The 15,268-nt window shown below is 43.9% G+C and overlaps 1 protein-coding gene across 1 annotated transcript in view; it reads right to left on the reverse strand.

Moving 5' to 3' along the window:
* The window catches only part of BMPR1B (bone morphogenetic protein receptor type 1B), a 392,009-nt gene that overhangs the window by 41,335 nt on the left and 335,406 nt on the right, over positions 1 to 15,268 (reverse strand). The window contains exon 4 of the mRNA XM_019553356.1: positions 13,417 to 13,576. Coding sequence (XP_019408901.1) covers positions 13,417 to 13,576 — 160 coding nt within the window. The remainder of the gene's footprint in view (positions 1 to 13,416; positions 13,577 to 15,268) is intronic.

Raw genomic sequence — 15,268 nt, forward strand, 5'->3', positions numbered from 1 at the left:
GATGCAGGCATGGCTTGCTCCAGGAGTAAGGGGGCAAGTGGCAGCAGGGCACAGCCACCACTCCCAGCACTGCTGTGCCCGCATCTGTGCTGGGAGTGGGGACTCTACCTTGCTGCCCCTTGCCACCCAGCGCAGGGGGAGGGGAGGTGGGATGCAGGCGCAGCAGCGCTGGTAACAGGGTTATGCCCTGCTGCCGCTTGCCCACTTCCGCCCAGAGTGAGCCGTGCCTGCACTGCACCCCCACCCCGCACCAGTTGGGCAAGCAGCAGCAGGGCAGAGCCCCCACTCCCAGCACTGCTGTGCCCGCATCCTGTGCCCCCATGTCCCTCTCTCTGAGTAACATGCCCCCTGCCCTGGCTTCCCCAGCCCCAATCCCTCCCTGCCCCATGCTCCTTCCCTACCCAACCCCAACAGACTTACTAGCTGGAGGCAGCTGTGTTAGCTGCCTGTTTAGTCTATAGCCAAATCTCCAAAGTGGCACCAAATCTTTCGGATCCGATTCGGCTGAGTCATATCGGGGCAGTGATTTGAATCTCCGAATCGAATTACTGTCCTCTAAATTGGCTGAATCCGAAGCGATACTTGCTGCTTCACACAGGCCTAAAACACAGGGATGTGAAAAAGGAGGTACATTATCAGGCAAAGCTAACAGATAGCAATATTGCAACAAAAAAGAGGGGAGGGAAGGAAAAAAAATCAAAACCATTAAAGAAGGATAGAAAATCATTAACACCTGTAGAACAAAGAGTTTAGAAGGAGATAATGAGCTGTAAGTGAAATGATTTCCTCACTGCTACTTGAATAGAAATGCTGCTGTTACTGCCAGGCAGTTGGTTTTAAACTGGGTGGCGCAGGAAGCAAAGGGAGCACATATGACTGCATACCTTTATCCCCCTTGGATCTACCCCCTCTTTGAATAATAATCTATTATAAATTCTGGCTGCTGAGTCTGAAAGTGCTTAGCTGTAACATTACAAGTTACTTTGTCACTGAAGTGAAGGCTAACTTCTGTACTTGTTTGATGTCATTCATGAGGCTAAGGCAAAAGAGACAATGACTCTTCTGAGCAACAACTATCTTCATTCCATTGTTCATGATCAAGATAGGAATGACAGGATTCCTAAGAGAGACTGAGAAGAACCCATTAGTGTAGAGTATTATATCATATTACATTTTATTTGTGTACACAATGCCTTTGATTCAACACAATGAAGCACGGATAACTCTAGGGACAAGGCAACAGAACAGTAATTGCAATTATTTGAAAAACAAATAAACATAAAAATGTAGCAAGTGATAGCCCTCTCAAAAAAATCAAGATAGTGGGTTCATAAAAGGAGAAGCAATAAAAGAGTTAAGTTGTCAGAAGTAGTAGTAGTAGGAAGGGGGAAAACAACACTGAGAAATCTCAAGTTTTATTTGATTTTCTATTGACTTTCAGTGGAACATATGCTTCTAAACCAGTTCACAAAAAGGAAAGCAATAGGAGAAATACCATGATATGAATTGTTTGCTATGGAATTAAATAAAAATGGGGCTGCAGTGGAGGGAGAGGAGTGGTAATTTTAAAGGGAGACATCAAAAAGGAAAGATCAAGTTTTAAATGGAAAAACTGCCACCTCCTTGCACTGTAAAGGGCTTTAGGTAGGAGAGGTTCTATGTCCTTCAGCACCTGGAAGTTCTCCTCTCTGATGTGACAAACAGATCCTAAGACAACAATATGACAGATCATAAATGCAGAGGAGTACATAGCATATTCCAGCTACCTGGCATCTCCCCAGGTCAGAAATGGAAATAACTCCACCTTCAATAACTAGCTGGAAACAAATTTCAAGAAGCATTTATCATATACATTGTTTATTTTGTGTCTGTACATAGGCATGTGTAACATGGATAATTTATGCATGTAAAGTAGAATGAAAATGAACTCTTATTCTCAATATTGAATATGTATAGAATTTTAAATTAACACATTCAAAATATTTAAAAACTTTTTGTTATGTAATTATGGATTAAAATGAGATAATACTGAAAAATCAAGCCATGTATATATTCTATTAACTTTTCCCAGTGAAACATCATCTGATACTACAGTATCAAAAAGTTATTAAGCAGATTTTGGATGTAATAGCTCACAGAGCTGTGGTATGTCATATAACTGCCAAGACTAGATTTTTACAGCCAAGTCAAATGCCCCCTCAAAAAAAAATAGGTTTATAACTGAAACACTGACAGGCCCTGAACTGGAAGGTGCTGCTATAATTAATGATTACCAGAATGAAAGAGGTGATCTTAACTGAGACCTTTACTAAATGTCAGACGACAGGGAGAGAGGCCAAGGGTTTTGCAGCTGTTCAAGCAGATGTCCTTACTGGACAATGGCCATGTCTCACAAAAGATGCAATACCTTAGTTACCAAACTTTGATTGTTTAAGATTTTCTTCTATTTTACACAGCAGCATGACACCTAGAGCTATTTTCTACGTACCACACCAATGTTCTCTTTTAAGTACAAAACCAGAACTACTTTAAATAACTATTCACCTCAAAAGAAGCTTAGAGATTCCACACACAATCATGCCATAACCTCTTTTTAATTCCTACTCTAAGTAGTCGGAATGACAAAAACTGATTTGTACAAATGATATCATGCCTCACTTCTTGTGTACAAAAATTCCCAGGGACTCAGCTTGAACCTCATTTTTGGTCAGTACCTTGCCAAATATTTACTTTTTCTGCCATGAAACCTATAATATCGTTTCTTAAACTGTGCCTCTTGAGCACATTTCTGGACACTGCTAGCATAAGTTATATAATCCACAGAGTCTGTTCAGATGAACAAGACATCTTCTGCACTGGCTCTCAGCGATGATAGTAGAACTGCACAGTATGGCTTGTACAGATCCCGGAAGATCAAGTGCTTTTGGGAACATTCCATGAATGTCTCTGGTTTGGAAATGGGGCTGAAATTCTCAATTCATTTAACACACTTTGTCACAATAATCACCCAAGAAATATGATCAGAAAGGCCAAATCTAGCTGAACACTGTCTTTGGATACTGTCCATAAAACAAATAGCCACTGTAATTTTGTTCAACATAGACTTGTTTTCCAGAGAAAATTTGTTAAGTGACTTTGCATCAGAGTAGTAACATAAAACCCAGCTAGCAGAAGAGCATTACCTTACTGCTGAGCCAAATTCATCTTTCACGTGTGTGTGTGTGTATAAATACTTTTAAGTCAGCGGGAGCCATGCAGATGCAACAAAACACAGAATTTGGCTCATAATGGGCCAAGTCCTCTAGCATGTAAAAAGACCACACAGGCCTCAAAGACAGTAGAACTGCTCATGTTCAGCTGTGTGTGGTATTTCTCAGCTGCCAAGAGGCCGTAGAGCCTGCATTCCTCTCCCAAGTTCAGAGCTGTGCTCTATGATGGGTCTCTCTATAACACTGCCTAATGAGATAGGATTTAAATTTTTACCGCAACAGTTTGGATTTTAAGGGTGCTGTGTAGGCTGGAATAGAGGATTCTCACAACTCCCATAGGAAATCCTTTCATGAAGTCCATGAACTATATTAAATACAGACTATAATTAAATACAGACCCTACACATACATATGGATACATACACACACACATGTATATACACACACACACAGGCTAAGTAAACACAGTCCAAAAGCCCAAGGATGAACAGATTCAATCTTTACAGGTTACTCTAAGCTGCGCAGACTGAACCATTAAGCGAGTGAATACTCACTTTTAATTCCAGAAATGCATTCACATGCCTGCAGAGGCTCAGGCCAGAAGCTTGGGTGGGGGGCAGGGGGAGGGCACTAGAGCCTGCTGCCCTGCTTGGCCCACCCACCCTGCAAGGAGGTTTTACCCACCCTGACCCACCCACCCTGCAAGGAGGGCTTGCGGGGGAGGTGCAAAGCATCCTGGGATGCTGGGGGTGTGAGTTAATTTGAATCCGGAGGGGATCTGGAACAGAAGTTCAATCAAATGATTTAACATAAATCAGTTAAGTCTGATACTGCTTCCATCCAGGTTTATCGTAAACTGGTTTCAGCCATTTTGAAAGCAGTTTATGTGCACTGAACTTCTGTTGTGTTACAGATTTGAACCGTTTCTGATCACTTATACTGGTTTGTGTATAATTTCTGTTCCTAGCCATATACACCAAGCACTGAAATCATTTACTTTGTATTTCTGCACAGACCTTCTGCCAGCTGGAGGCAGTTGTGTCAGCTAACCTTCTGTTTCTGCTCCTATATGCAACAACATTCATTTTAATAGATTGTAAGGTTATTCTTTGTCTTTGCTTTAGTAAAGCTGAATTTACTGTGGGAATCTCAGATATTTTGGGGCTTCCTGTCTGATCAAGTAACAGAAATACTGCAAGTGCAAAATTGCAGCAATCCATGTTATGGGATTCAGTAGATAAACTGGACTATTATCAGCAGTTATATACAAGCATATAGAATGGACCATAAATATACATGGCCTGCATTTTCACAAGTGATTTGTGATTTTGAGTGGTCAGCTGGAGACAGCTTAACAAGGCCTGCTTTTCAGAAAGTACAGTCCATTTGCACACTGAAAATCAAGCTGAACACCTGAAAATCACTAGATGCCTTTGCAAACTGTAAGCCACAACCCTTTACAGAGCAAACTGATACAATTCCCTTCTGCCCTCTCCCACCTTCCTCCAACCTCTAAAACTGAGGTAAGAATAAAAAGACAAGCAGGTTGATGCCAGAGATTATACTAGTTTTGCAAGTAAGGTTTGGGTTACGTTAACAGAGGGAAAGAAAAGTTTGGTACAAGGTCTCGTTTTGCTGGAATCACTCAGCCTCGTACAAATCCTTGCTCTATTGATACAAAACATTTTTAGCCTAGGCTGTGCTGGATTTCAGCGAATTGCAAAATATTTTTTTCATGTAATAAAAACTTTAGAATGATTCAGACTGCCCTTTTAAACATATCAGAAGTCAGCTTCTGACAAGCAGATAGCATCTTAATTTGGAATTTTAGTCTAAGTGTTTTTCCTATACTCCTAGCTCCTTAGCTTAGTGGCAAAATGAGAACATCATTGGCATGTCGTATCGAGAACATCACTTCCAGTAATGCTGGCAGGGAAACTCAATCCTCTTATTACATTTGATAATCAAAGCTACTTTAAAATATTGCTATGAATGATGTAACAGAGAGCCTCGAACTCTCTTCTGCTTTAATGGAGAAAGGGCCCAGGTAGAGCCAGGTTGGGGAAACTGAGAGGGAGAAAGAAGCAGAAGAGCTGACCCAGGGAAACAGCAACTATGAGTGCTTACTGCGGAGTGAGTTGCTCTGCAGCACAACAATAGGATGATGCCTGCATTGGCAGTAGGAAGCCTACTGCAAGTGCTAGTTGCTCCACAGTGAGCTCATCTACACATGCATTTACTCCATCCCAAATTTACTCTGGTGTAAACTACTCCAGATTAAGGGGTTAGGGAGAAGATTTGCACCCAGTTCCCTGCAGCCCTGCAATGGGCCCCTGCTGCCACCAGGAACTCCAGGCTCCCCCTGGGTCCTAGCCCAGGGGCTGGCAGGGAGCACTGGCCCCCGGGGTTGCCTGCTGCTAGGGAGGGTGGGGAACAATGGACTCAGGGGAGGGGGGGCAGGGACAAGCTCCTGGCCCTGGCTCCCTGATCAAGGGCATAGGGCTTGGGAAGAGTTGATGGGCAGATCCCATCCCCCTGCCCTGATCCAGCAGTGGGAGCTAGCAACTAGCTGGTTGCTAGCTGCCCCACCAGAAGATTGGGGCAGGAAGCTGGGAAATACCCCACCCCTGCAGCTCCTTCCAAGCCCTGTACCTCAATTACCCAATTGAGTCACAGGGTTGGGAACTGCACCTGACCGGGACAGTTCCTGGCCAACCCTCGGCTGTGCAAGGAAGTCTGCATGTGGAGCCTGGAGCTGGCTGGGGACTGCCCAAAATGAGAACAGTCCCCAGCCACCTCCAGGCTGTATGTGCTTCCCCGTACAGCCTGGGACTAGCTGGGAACTGTCCTTGTCAGGAGCAAGTCCCAGCCATCTCCAGGGTGGGCAGGGAACGGTCCCCATGCAGTGAGCTCCCAGTCCCCGCTCCGCAACTGCAATTGTGATCATGGAGTGGGAACTCAGGAGCTTGTTCCCAGCCCCTGCTGTGCAATAGCAAAGTGGGCGCTGGGAACAAGCTCCCAACCTATTCCAAGCACTATGTCCACAATTGCAGAGCTGCAGCTGGGAAAAAGCTCCCAGGCCCCACCCTGCGATCGGGGAGTCAGGGCTGAAAGCTCCCTGCTGCCAGGGCAGGGGAACATTGTCTCCACCCAGGCATGCAGGGAGGGGACAGGGGAGTTTGTTTCGCACCCAGCTCTGTAAGTATAAAGCTGGGGGTAGAACAGTTTGGGGAGCTTGTTCCCAGCCCCTGCCCTATGCTTGTGGAGCTGGGTTGGGAAGAAGCTCCCCAACCTGTTCCCCCCCCAGCTCTGTGCTCATGGAGCTCAGTGGAGAACAAGCTCCCAAGGTCTCACCAGCAGGGAACTCCCAGCACCGGCTTCGTGCCCATGCAGCCACTGCTGGGAGACCCTGAACTTCCAGCCTGAGCTCCGTGGTCACGGGGCTCAGGCTGGAAGACCCTTATAGTTATCCATGGAGCTCAGGCTGGGAGATAAGGATCTCACAACCCCTGACTCCCTAATCATGATGGTGGAGTGGGGGCTGGTAGATAAGGATGTCCCAGCCCCTTCCTGATCGCAGTCTGGGAGCAGTGGGCTTGCAATTCTCTGCTGTTGGGACAGAGGAACACAGTTCTTGCCTGGGCTCCAGTGGCAGAGCTTGCCCCAGCAGCAGACAGCTCCCCAGCTCCCAGGAGCAGATTTTCCTCCCAGTGAGGTGTCTACATGGTGCCTTTAAAAACCCCAGGTAAATTTGCTACTTGCCAAAATGGGGGAGGTTTTCCCTTTTAAAGTGATAGTGTGCTGTTTTCCTTTTTGTTGATGTTGGTGTGTCCAAAAGATAGAGTTTGTGTTATAGTTAGGGTGCTTATCTTTTGGTTATAGTTCATACTGGTTGTTGTGGAAGGGACTGTGAGGGGTATCTTTTAGAGGTCCCATTAGTGGCCTAGAGGCATGTGTGATTTGAGCCTGCTAGGGGCAGGCTTATATCAGGTAGCAAATTAACCATAGAGCAGACCAATTTACTACACAGTAGTAAGCATCAGCATGTGTAGACAGTGATGCTTACTGCACAGTAAATTAGACTACTGCGCAGTAAAGCCTCTAGTATAGATGCACCTTTTCAATCTAATAAGTATATCAAGGCATGGTAGGTAAGAAAGAGGGAAGAGGGAAGAGGGTGTCCTAAAGACAGAGTAGAGCACAGGTTATGGGGCCACCAGGGGGCATCATGGCTATCTCTGGAGCTCAATGATGTTACAATGAACTAATCCAGAGGTTGCCAACCCCGGGGCCATGGCCTGGTACCAAGTGTAAAACAGGGTTGGCTGCCACTCCGCAGTATGCCGGTCACTTCTGGTCCATGGACAGGTCCAGAGTTTGCTGGTCTGTGATCTAAAAAGGTTGGGAACCACTAAACTAGTCAACCAAGGCCATCACATAATATAGAAAAAAACAGATTGCCTCAGAAAGCTGTCTAAAAATGCTATGGGACTGTGAGCCACACTTTAAAACTGCAGGCATTCTAACTGTGCATGGAAAACTGTGTATATGATTGTGCATCTAACTGGCATAAACAGTTACTGTGATTGCACTGTGTGTACAGCCAAATTAAATCCAAAAGTGCTTTTAACATAAAATTAACTACAGGTATGCATAATTTATATGTTATTCTGCTCATGTAAGTAAAATATAGGACTTTTTTTTAAGTAAGCCCTGTTTGTCTTGAAAGGATGGTTAAGTTTCTTTATTGGAAGTCTATTTTGAGCCCTGCAGCAACATAACTACGTTCAGAAAGAGGATTAAAGTTTCAACAGGTTGCAGGTTAACATAACCTTTACAAATTTAGGATTACGAAGCTCTTACAAATACTTTCACCTCTTCTTGAGAAAGGTCCCTGTTAATCAATCAGTCTTACAAACACCTGTGTGCATGGCCACTGCCTCCCTTAGTTTGACTGACACCATTTGCATATCTTTTGTGATAATGTAAGGTAACAAGGACATATAATACTCTTAGTCTGGAAAACCTATCAGAGTCTGGGGAATTCATGCTGAAGCCCCAAAACAAACATGAAACTAAGCACTCCATCCTGCCTCTGAAATCTAGTGCAAAGCTTGGGTGCAGGGCTTGGGCTTTCAGGACCCATTTATTAGTTAACTACTTGGTATAGTTGTGACCTTTGAAAGTTTGCAGGTCGGTTTAGATAACTAATTTAAATATTTGTTGTTGGATAACCTCACTGCTTTTAGTATTAAAGACCTTTCCTCTAATAAGTATAGGCAAGGATGGAGTGAATACTGACGATAATAAGTCACTCCTGGACATTTATCTTAAGTAAAACTGCCAAGAGCTTAAAGGGTTGACACTATACCTATAAATGACAGGGCACATTTATTTTAAAAGAGAAAACAATCAACAGTTTAAGCTGCAATTTTGTCCTCCGCTAACCTGGAGGGCCAAAGTATTGCAAATTATTTACTACATAAAATCCGGTATTGTCTGTTGAACTAGAGAGTCATTATGAACCCATAGGGTACCTGAAAGACTTGATACATATTTGATTTTGGAATGCTGCCTTTAAACTAAAGCAGAATTAAAGAAATATCATAGGAGGGAGTTTTAAAGTGTCCATAAGATGTCCTCATTTTATATGAGCATCTAGATAGATAATAGTACATTTAAGTGGCTGTCAGTAGTAGCATGCCACTCTAAATAGAGCCTTGCCAAAGTGGGCCAAAATGTTATGAGAAGGTACCAGCTTGCTTTTTGAGGAGAATGTTCAATACTGTACCTTACCAACTGGTGCTAGAGGGATGTACTTTATATCCGAGTCTGAATATGAATGTACCTGGAAATACTTTCCATCTGAACTTTTAGAAAACTCCCCATTTCCTGATGTGTGAGAGGTCCTGAACTCTTGGTATTGCTCCAGCAGGAGACGTTTCAAACTTGACACCTCTGTAGGGCTTGGGCCAAATGCTCTGGTTGAATTTCACTTGCTCCAGGGCTTTGTCAGGTCAGGGGTGCCCCAGAATGCACTGTTCCATATCTGTGCCCAGTGATCTCATAACTCATGAGCTCTAAAGACAGCAAACAACTTTAGAAATGGCTATAGTTGCAGAGAGATTGAGATACATTTTATAAAAGGTAAAAAATCCCTGTTGGTGATATGGGAATGGGAATGCATATATTAAATTGGGTTTGTGCAATCTGATTTCACGTTAACCAACATACTTATGCTTCCTATAAGTGCCGTGGAATCTACTTGAACACCGATATGATAAAATGTCCCTGACTGAAAGATCTTGTTTCAAAGCAACATACACAAACAGTAAATCACCAGCCTACAAAGATCAGTGAAAATAAAGATCTCAGAATTAAAAGGAGAGCCAATGTCCCAGGTGAGCAACTCAGTTTTGGCCAAACTTCTTGAAACTTGATTTTACAGTCACCAGTCAGATGACCTAGGAACTGTTCCAGCTCCATTTCTTCTATCCCTTATTCACTCCTTCCCAGTGTTGGAAGGAACAGCCCTCACAGAGGAAGGGTCTCTGTGAATTCTCTCTGATTATTTATGTTTTATGTACTGAACAAGTTAAGAAAAAAACATATGAAATAATAAAATGTTGCAAATTAAGAAAAAGATAAGTGCCACTTGGGCACTACAATTCAGGACCCATTCCTATGACCCCCTTTTAAATTCTATTTTTTTACACATTGAAGAAAAATAATAGGTTAAGGTTTGTTCTTTATTTTCTTTTTTCTAAAGAAATATATCATAAACTTCCACTTTCTAGGCAGTTGCTCAGTAATTTTTATTTTATGCCACCCTTCAGTACGAAGCTAACAAGGAAGCCAGTGTTAAGATTATCACTAGTGGGGCAAAACGGAAGTTTTTTCAGGAGGAGGACTAGAGGGCTAAAATCTAGTTAAATGAAACCCCTGACGTAAATGAAAATGGGAAAAGCAGCTCCAGAGTGGCATGGTTCCCATTACCTTGACTCCCCGACTGGGGTACTTTACAGCTTGAGAACCATGTTAACAGAACATAAATGTCTAGTATGAATTGATCCTCCTGTTTGGCTTCAAATAAGATCATTACTTTTGTATTTTACATTTTTAACTTTCATATAAGACTATCTTCAAGCACATAATGTTGAAAACATTGGCAGTTTAAACTGCAAGTGTCCAGGTGTACAAGCCAGTTTAGAATGGTTTAAACCTCCTAACCCATTTCAAAAGCATACCTCGATAATCAAATATTATTTTGAACTGGTTCTCCATTAACTGGTTATGTATTATGTGCGGACACCTCATGACTATTGTCTCGTTGACCCTCTGGGCATCCCATGCTGCACTGCTCCTCATTCCCTGTCCCTCCCACCCCAATCCCCATATGGCAGCTGACTGGTTTGGTACATAGTCAGAACACTACTGCCCCAAACTGTACTGCCTGTACTTGACCACGAGGCTGGGGGTTCTCAGGACAGCACTCTGCTGCTTTTAAAGAGCCGGTCAATTTCCTTCCATTCCTTCCAAGGCTGTATGCATCCCAGGCTTATTTCGGATGGGAGGTGGCCAGGTGGGGAAGGCTAAGTGCCTGGGAGCTGTTGGGGGCTGCCCAAGGACTCCAATTCCACTAATGAAAGGAAAATGACCAGGTCTTTAAAAGCAACAGGGATCTGCCACATAAGCCCCCAGGCACAAAGAAACAGGAGTCCATTCAGCCTAGCATCTCTCCCCCCAACCTGGTCACGACTCCATCCCCTAAAAGCCTGTTTGTGACAAAGTTTCCTTCAAGGCCCACTGTGTCTGAAGCCAGTGGACACACAGGCTGGGAAATTGAAAACATGTACCACACTGTTCCATAACATGGAAAGCAGCACTAGGTCATGGTGCCCAACTGCAGAGCCCTTGGGATTTCTGGTTTTGGTGAACAAACTAAATTAAGAGGCCTGGTAAATGACCAGAATAAGCTGTGTGCATGTGATGGGTTTGTTGGAACAAAGGAATATGTTGACACAACAGAATATGGACAGTCTGATGACCACTGGGAGACCAACCAATTATGCCTCGGAATGAAGAGTCATCAGATGCATTTCCCCTTCATTCTCCTTTACCTACCAGCCAATTCCTAAAACCAAACCTCTAATTACCGTTTTTTAGCCATCATCAGCCAGCTCCCATGTAGCACATGAAGGAGAGGAGAGAAAGAATTCAAAAGGAGCAATTTCAGAGCAGCAAGGGGACCCCAATGAGGGAACTCAAGGCTACCACGGACAGACGACACATCACCAGCCCATCTCACCTAGCCCACTGGGGATGGAGGGGCTCATCGCTCAACCTCCAGTCTGCTGATATCTGACATTCAAGAAAGAACCTAAGGGTGAAGCTTGTGCAATGGCCAGGTGTACCTTGTCTCTGTGACAGCCCCAGGACTTGTAGATACAGAATCAGGATGGGGAGGGGGTATTTTCTTTATCTTGCTTACATTATTCTTATCTGCTATCACTGCTTGCTTGCTAGCCCTGCACCAAAGCACCCTGTGCCCCCAGCCAGATGGGGCACCGTCTACACGTGCACTGATACACATGAAAATACTTGTATTTTACAAGACTACCCTGCTGTGGAGTTTATGAGTTTCATGTACCATAACAGGGGCACATATGTAGACACTGAGATGTTTACTGCATAGTTAATTGGTCAACTGCACAGTAAACATCCCATATAGACACACTCACAGAGACTGTTACAGAAAGTAGTCTGTGCACATCTGCATGGGGGGGAAGGGGAAATACATTTTGTTCCTTCTTTCAGAGCCATGCAATGGCTCTTAATTCACTTTGACTCTTATGCGTAAATTCCAACATGGTTAGTAAAAAAAAAAAAGTTTGTCAGAAATCTATAACCAAAAAATATTAAATAAAAACAGATAAATACAGCAAATATGTTAAGAAAAAATACTGGTATTTAATACTGAGAAAAGAAAAACAACGAAAGAGAAGCAAACGCAAAATCATTCTTGAAAGATTCCCTAAAGTTTTTCCAAACATTTTATAAATACTAGGGGTGCACCAACAGAGATTTTTTTGGTTAACACTGATGGTTGATTTTTAAGGAGCCATATGGGCCAATACCAATCTGATTCTGATATATAGCTGGGCAACATGGAGACCAGCATCAGGCTGATAAGTGTGGTGTGGGGGGCAGATCAAGGCCCCTGTGGTGAGGAAGGAAATGGGGCAGGGGCAGGTGCTTCCCAGCTGGGGTGGGGCAGAGCATGGGGCAGAGCTGCAAGCAGCTCATTTGAGGAGTGCAGGGAGTGGGGGACAGCTCCTGTTGCTGTGCCCACCCCAGAAGGGAATGGGGGGCATGTGTCCCTGAATCTGTGTGCAAAGCAGGGTGGGTTGGGGCTGGGCTATGCTTAAGGTGGGTGGTGGTGACACTGGGAGCGAGGCTACAGGAGGGGGCTGCAGCCACCCCAAAATTTGCCATAGCCCCGCCAAATCCTGAGTGCCACTGCTGCCCAACCCGAGCATAGCCCGGCACAACCCCCCTGTTGAGAAGAACCCAGTGCAGCCCCAGCCCAGCCCACAGTGGCAGCCTGCCCTCACCCCATGCACAGATCTGGGGGCACATGCACCCCTTCCCCCACACCAGACTTACCAGCCCGATGTTGCTCTCCAAGCTGCTGGGCTGTGCTCCTGGCCATGTGCATGCTGCGGCTGCATGCATTCACGGGGCATTTATTGGACACATTATCAGCCACATCAGGCAAAAAAAAGTCAATTGCTGATACTGTTAATTTTCCCTATATCATAATGAATGCAGGAACTTATGATACCTGATGGTGTGTGTTAATCTCAAATGATCAGTTTATGCAGAAATGTACATATACACATGCCCTATATATGTATTTATAAATATAGATGTAACTACATAAGCAATTTCTTGTACTTTGTTGCAAACCCATACCATGTTCAAATAGCATTGTGCGCGAATAATTAATAAAAGTATTGGCCACCATTTTTAAATTTGAATCCTCACATTATAGAAGCTAAATAGGTACAAAAAAAAAAAAAGCTGTCTTCCAGATAACTTGAACACACACACATTAATTTTACGTAGCTTAAATACAGACTGAAGAATTACATTACTACTGTACATTCATTAAGAAAACCCCTTAGACATGATCTGTTCCACAAACCTGCAGGTGCTGTTGACTGAATCTTCAGGACAGTGGTGATGGCACTGACAAGACAGCTTCTTCTGGGGAGGAGCAGAGGCTGTACTCTCACCATCTTCCTTCCTGTTCTCTATGCTTAGCTTGCCAGAACTCCTCAAAGGCATGTTGTCTAGAAAATTGGCTAGAAAAGTAAAGGAAGGAAGAAACATAAGTTTCCACGCTGGATTGCCAGACTCTTGAATACTTCCTCAAAAGTCATTCTTACTGCCCAAAATTTGAGATAATTCTTTGCCTTGTGTGAAGCAAACTATATTAGAAATCCATTAAAGGCTATTTCTTATTAAAATGTGACTCACATTATTCTTCTTGTGTATTGTATTTGTTGAGAACCAATGACTTCAGATCAAATGTGGCAGTGTGGCAAAACTAATATACCGTATTTTTCGGACCATAAGACGCACCCAGTTTTTATGGCAGGAGAGACTATGTGTGCCGGTGGCAGGCCATTTTTATTGCCGGCTCCCGGCCACCAGCACGGGCGCCGGCTTCCAGTGAAAACAAGCGGCGCATGTCCCGCTCGGGCTCCGCCGCCTCCGCGGGCAAGCTCCGCCCCGTCTCCCTGGGACACGGCATAAACAAGCGGCGGATGTCCCGCTCGGGCTCCGCCGCCTCCGCGGGCAAGCTCCGCCCCATCTCCCCGGGACACACACCTTCGGACCATAAGACGCACCCTCGTTTTCCCCCCACTTTTGGGGGGGAAAAAGTGCGTCTTATGGTCCGAAAAATACGGTAACTTCAAGCTGAAATCTGATAATCAAACTGGCTTTTTTCCTTGCCATCATTTATAATTTCTTTCCGAACTGGTATCATTACCATTAACGGATTCTAAGTTAAATTTTACCTTTGGTTATACCTTAACATCACTTTGCCCTCAGTTATATTTGTATTCATTGGGATTTGCACAACTGTAATGGAGGACAGGGCCTGGTGCTGTTATGGAAATAAGTTCTTTGCTGGCATTTAGGGAATAAGCAGAATTTAGCTCCATCTCTCAATACTATGCTACCTTTTCAAATACTAACATCAGTGAGACGAGAAGATAGTTAAACAACTCATTTCAATCAAAAAAGCCAGCAGATGTTACTTTGAGGACATACGCTGATCAATATGAAGCCCCAGGAAGTTTGTCAATGCTTTATAAAAGTTGGGGTCTTAGGGTTCTGTCTCCTTGGAGTACAAAGAAGGGGAGGGAGAAGTGTCCAATTATTCACCTTTTTTCAGGACCACTCATGGAAACTTTGACAACCAATGTATATGCAAATCTTAGAAACAAAACTGAGCCTGACACTCATTTTCTCCCTTTTCATTTCACTTCCTTCGAGTAATGTGCCTTTAAAGGATCAAAATGCGTGGCCTGGACAGTATGGAAATAACTGACATTTCTTTTTACTATTGTAACCACAGCCTCTAGAAACAATGCACATTTTCTTATTTTTGATTCCTAGCTTCTTTCACACGCTCAAACTATACTCTCCTCAAGTGCCCAACACTTTTGCAGGTTGCAATGAGGATTGTTTCCCAACCATTGGAACTGTTCTGATGCTGACACTGAAGATTGGGAGACTGCTTCCTCCACTACTCCCTTTAAGGGGAACAGATTGAAGAAGAGACAAGAGTAGTAGGGCTGTGTGAAGCTTTAGTTGCTGATTCGAATCGGAGGAGATTTGGCCTGATTTGGCAGCCAAATCTCCAAACCCGAATCAAATCAGGAGACCCATTAATCTCTCCAGATCAAACTGGAAGCCTCCAATTTGATTTGTAGAAATTCAGGAAGGCTTATATGTTTTTTCTATGTACCTGGAGGTACCAGGCA

This window comes from Crocodylus porosus, unplaced genomic scaffold (genome assembly GCF_001723895.1).
Source record: "Crocodylus porosus isolate Cpor-Errol unplaced genomic scaffold, CroPor_comp1, whole genome shotgun sequence".
Lineage (NCBI taxonomy): Eukaryota > Metazoa > Chordata > Crocodylia > Crocodylidae > Crocodylus > Crocodylus porosus.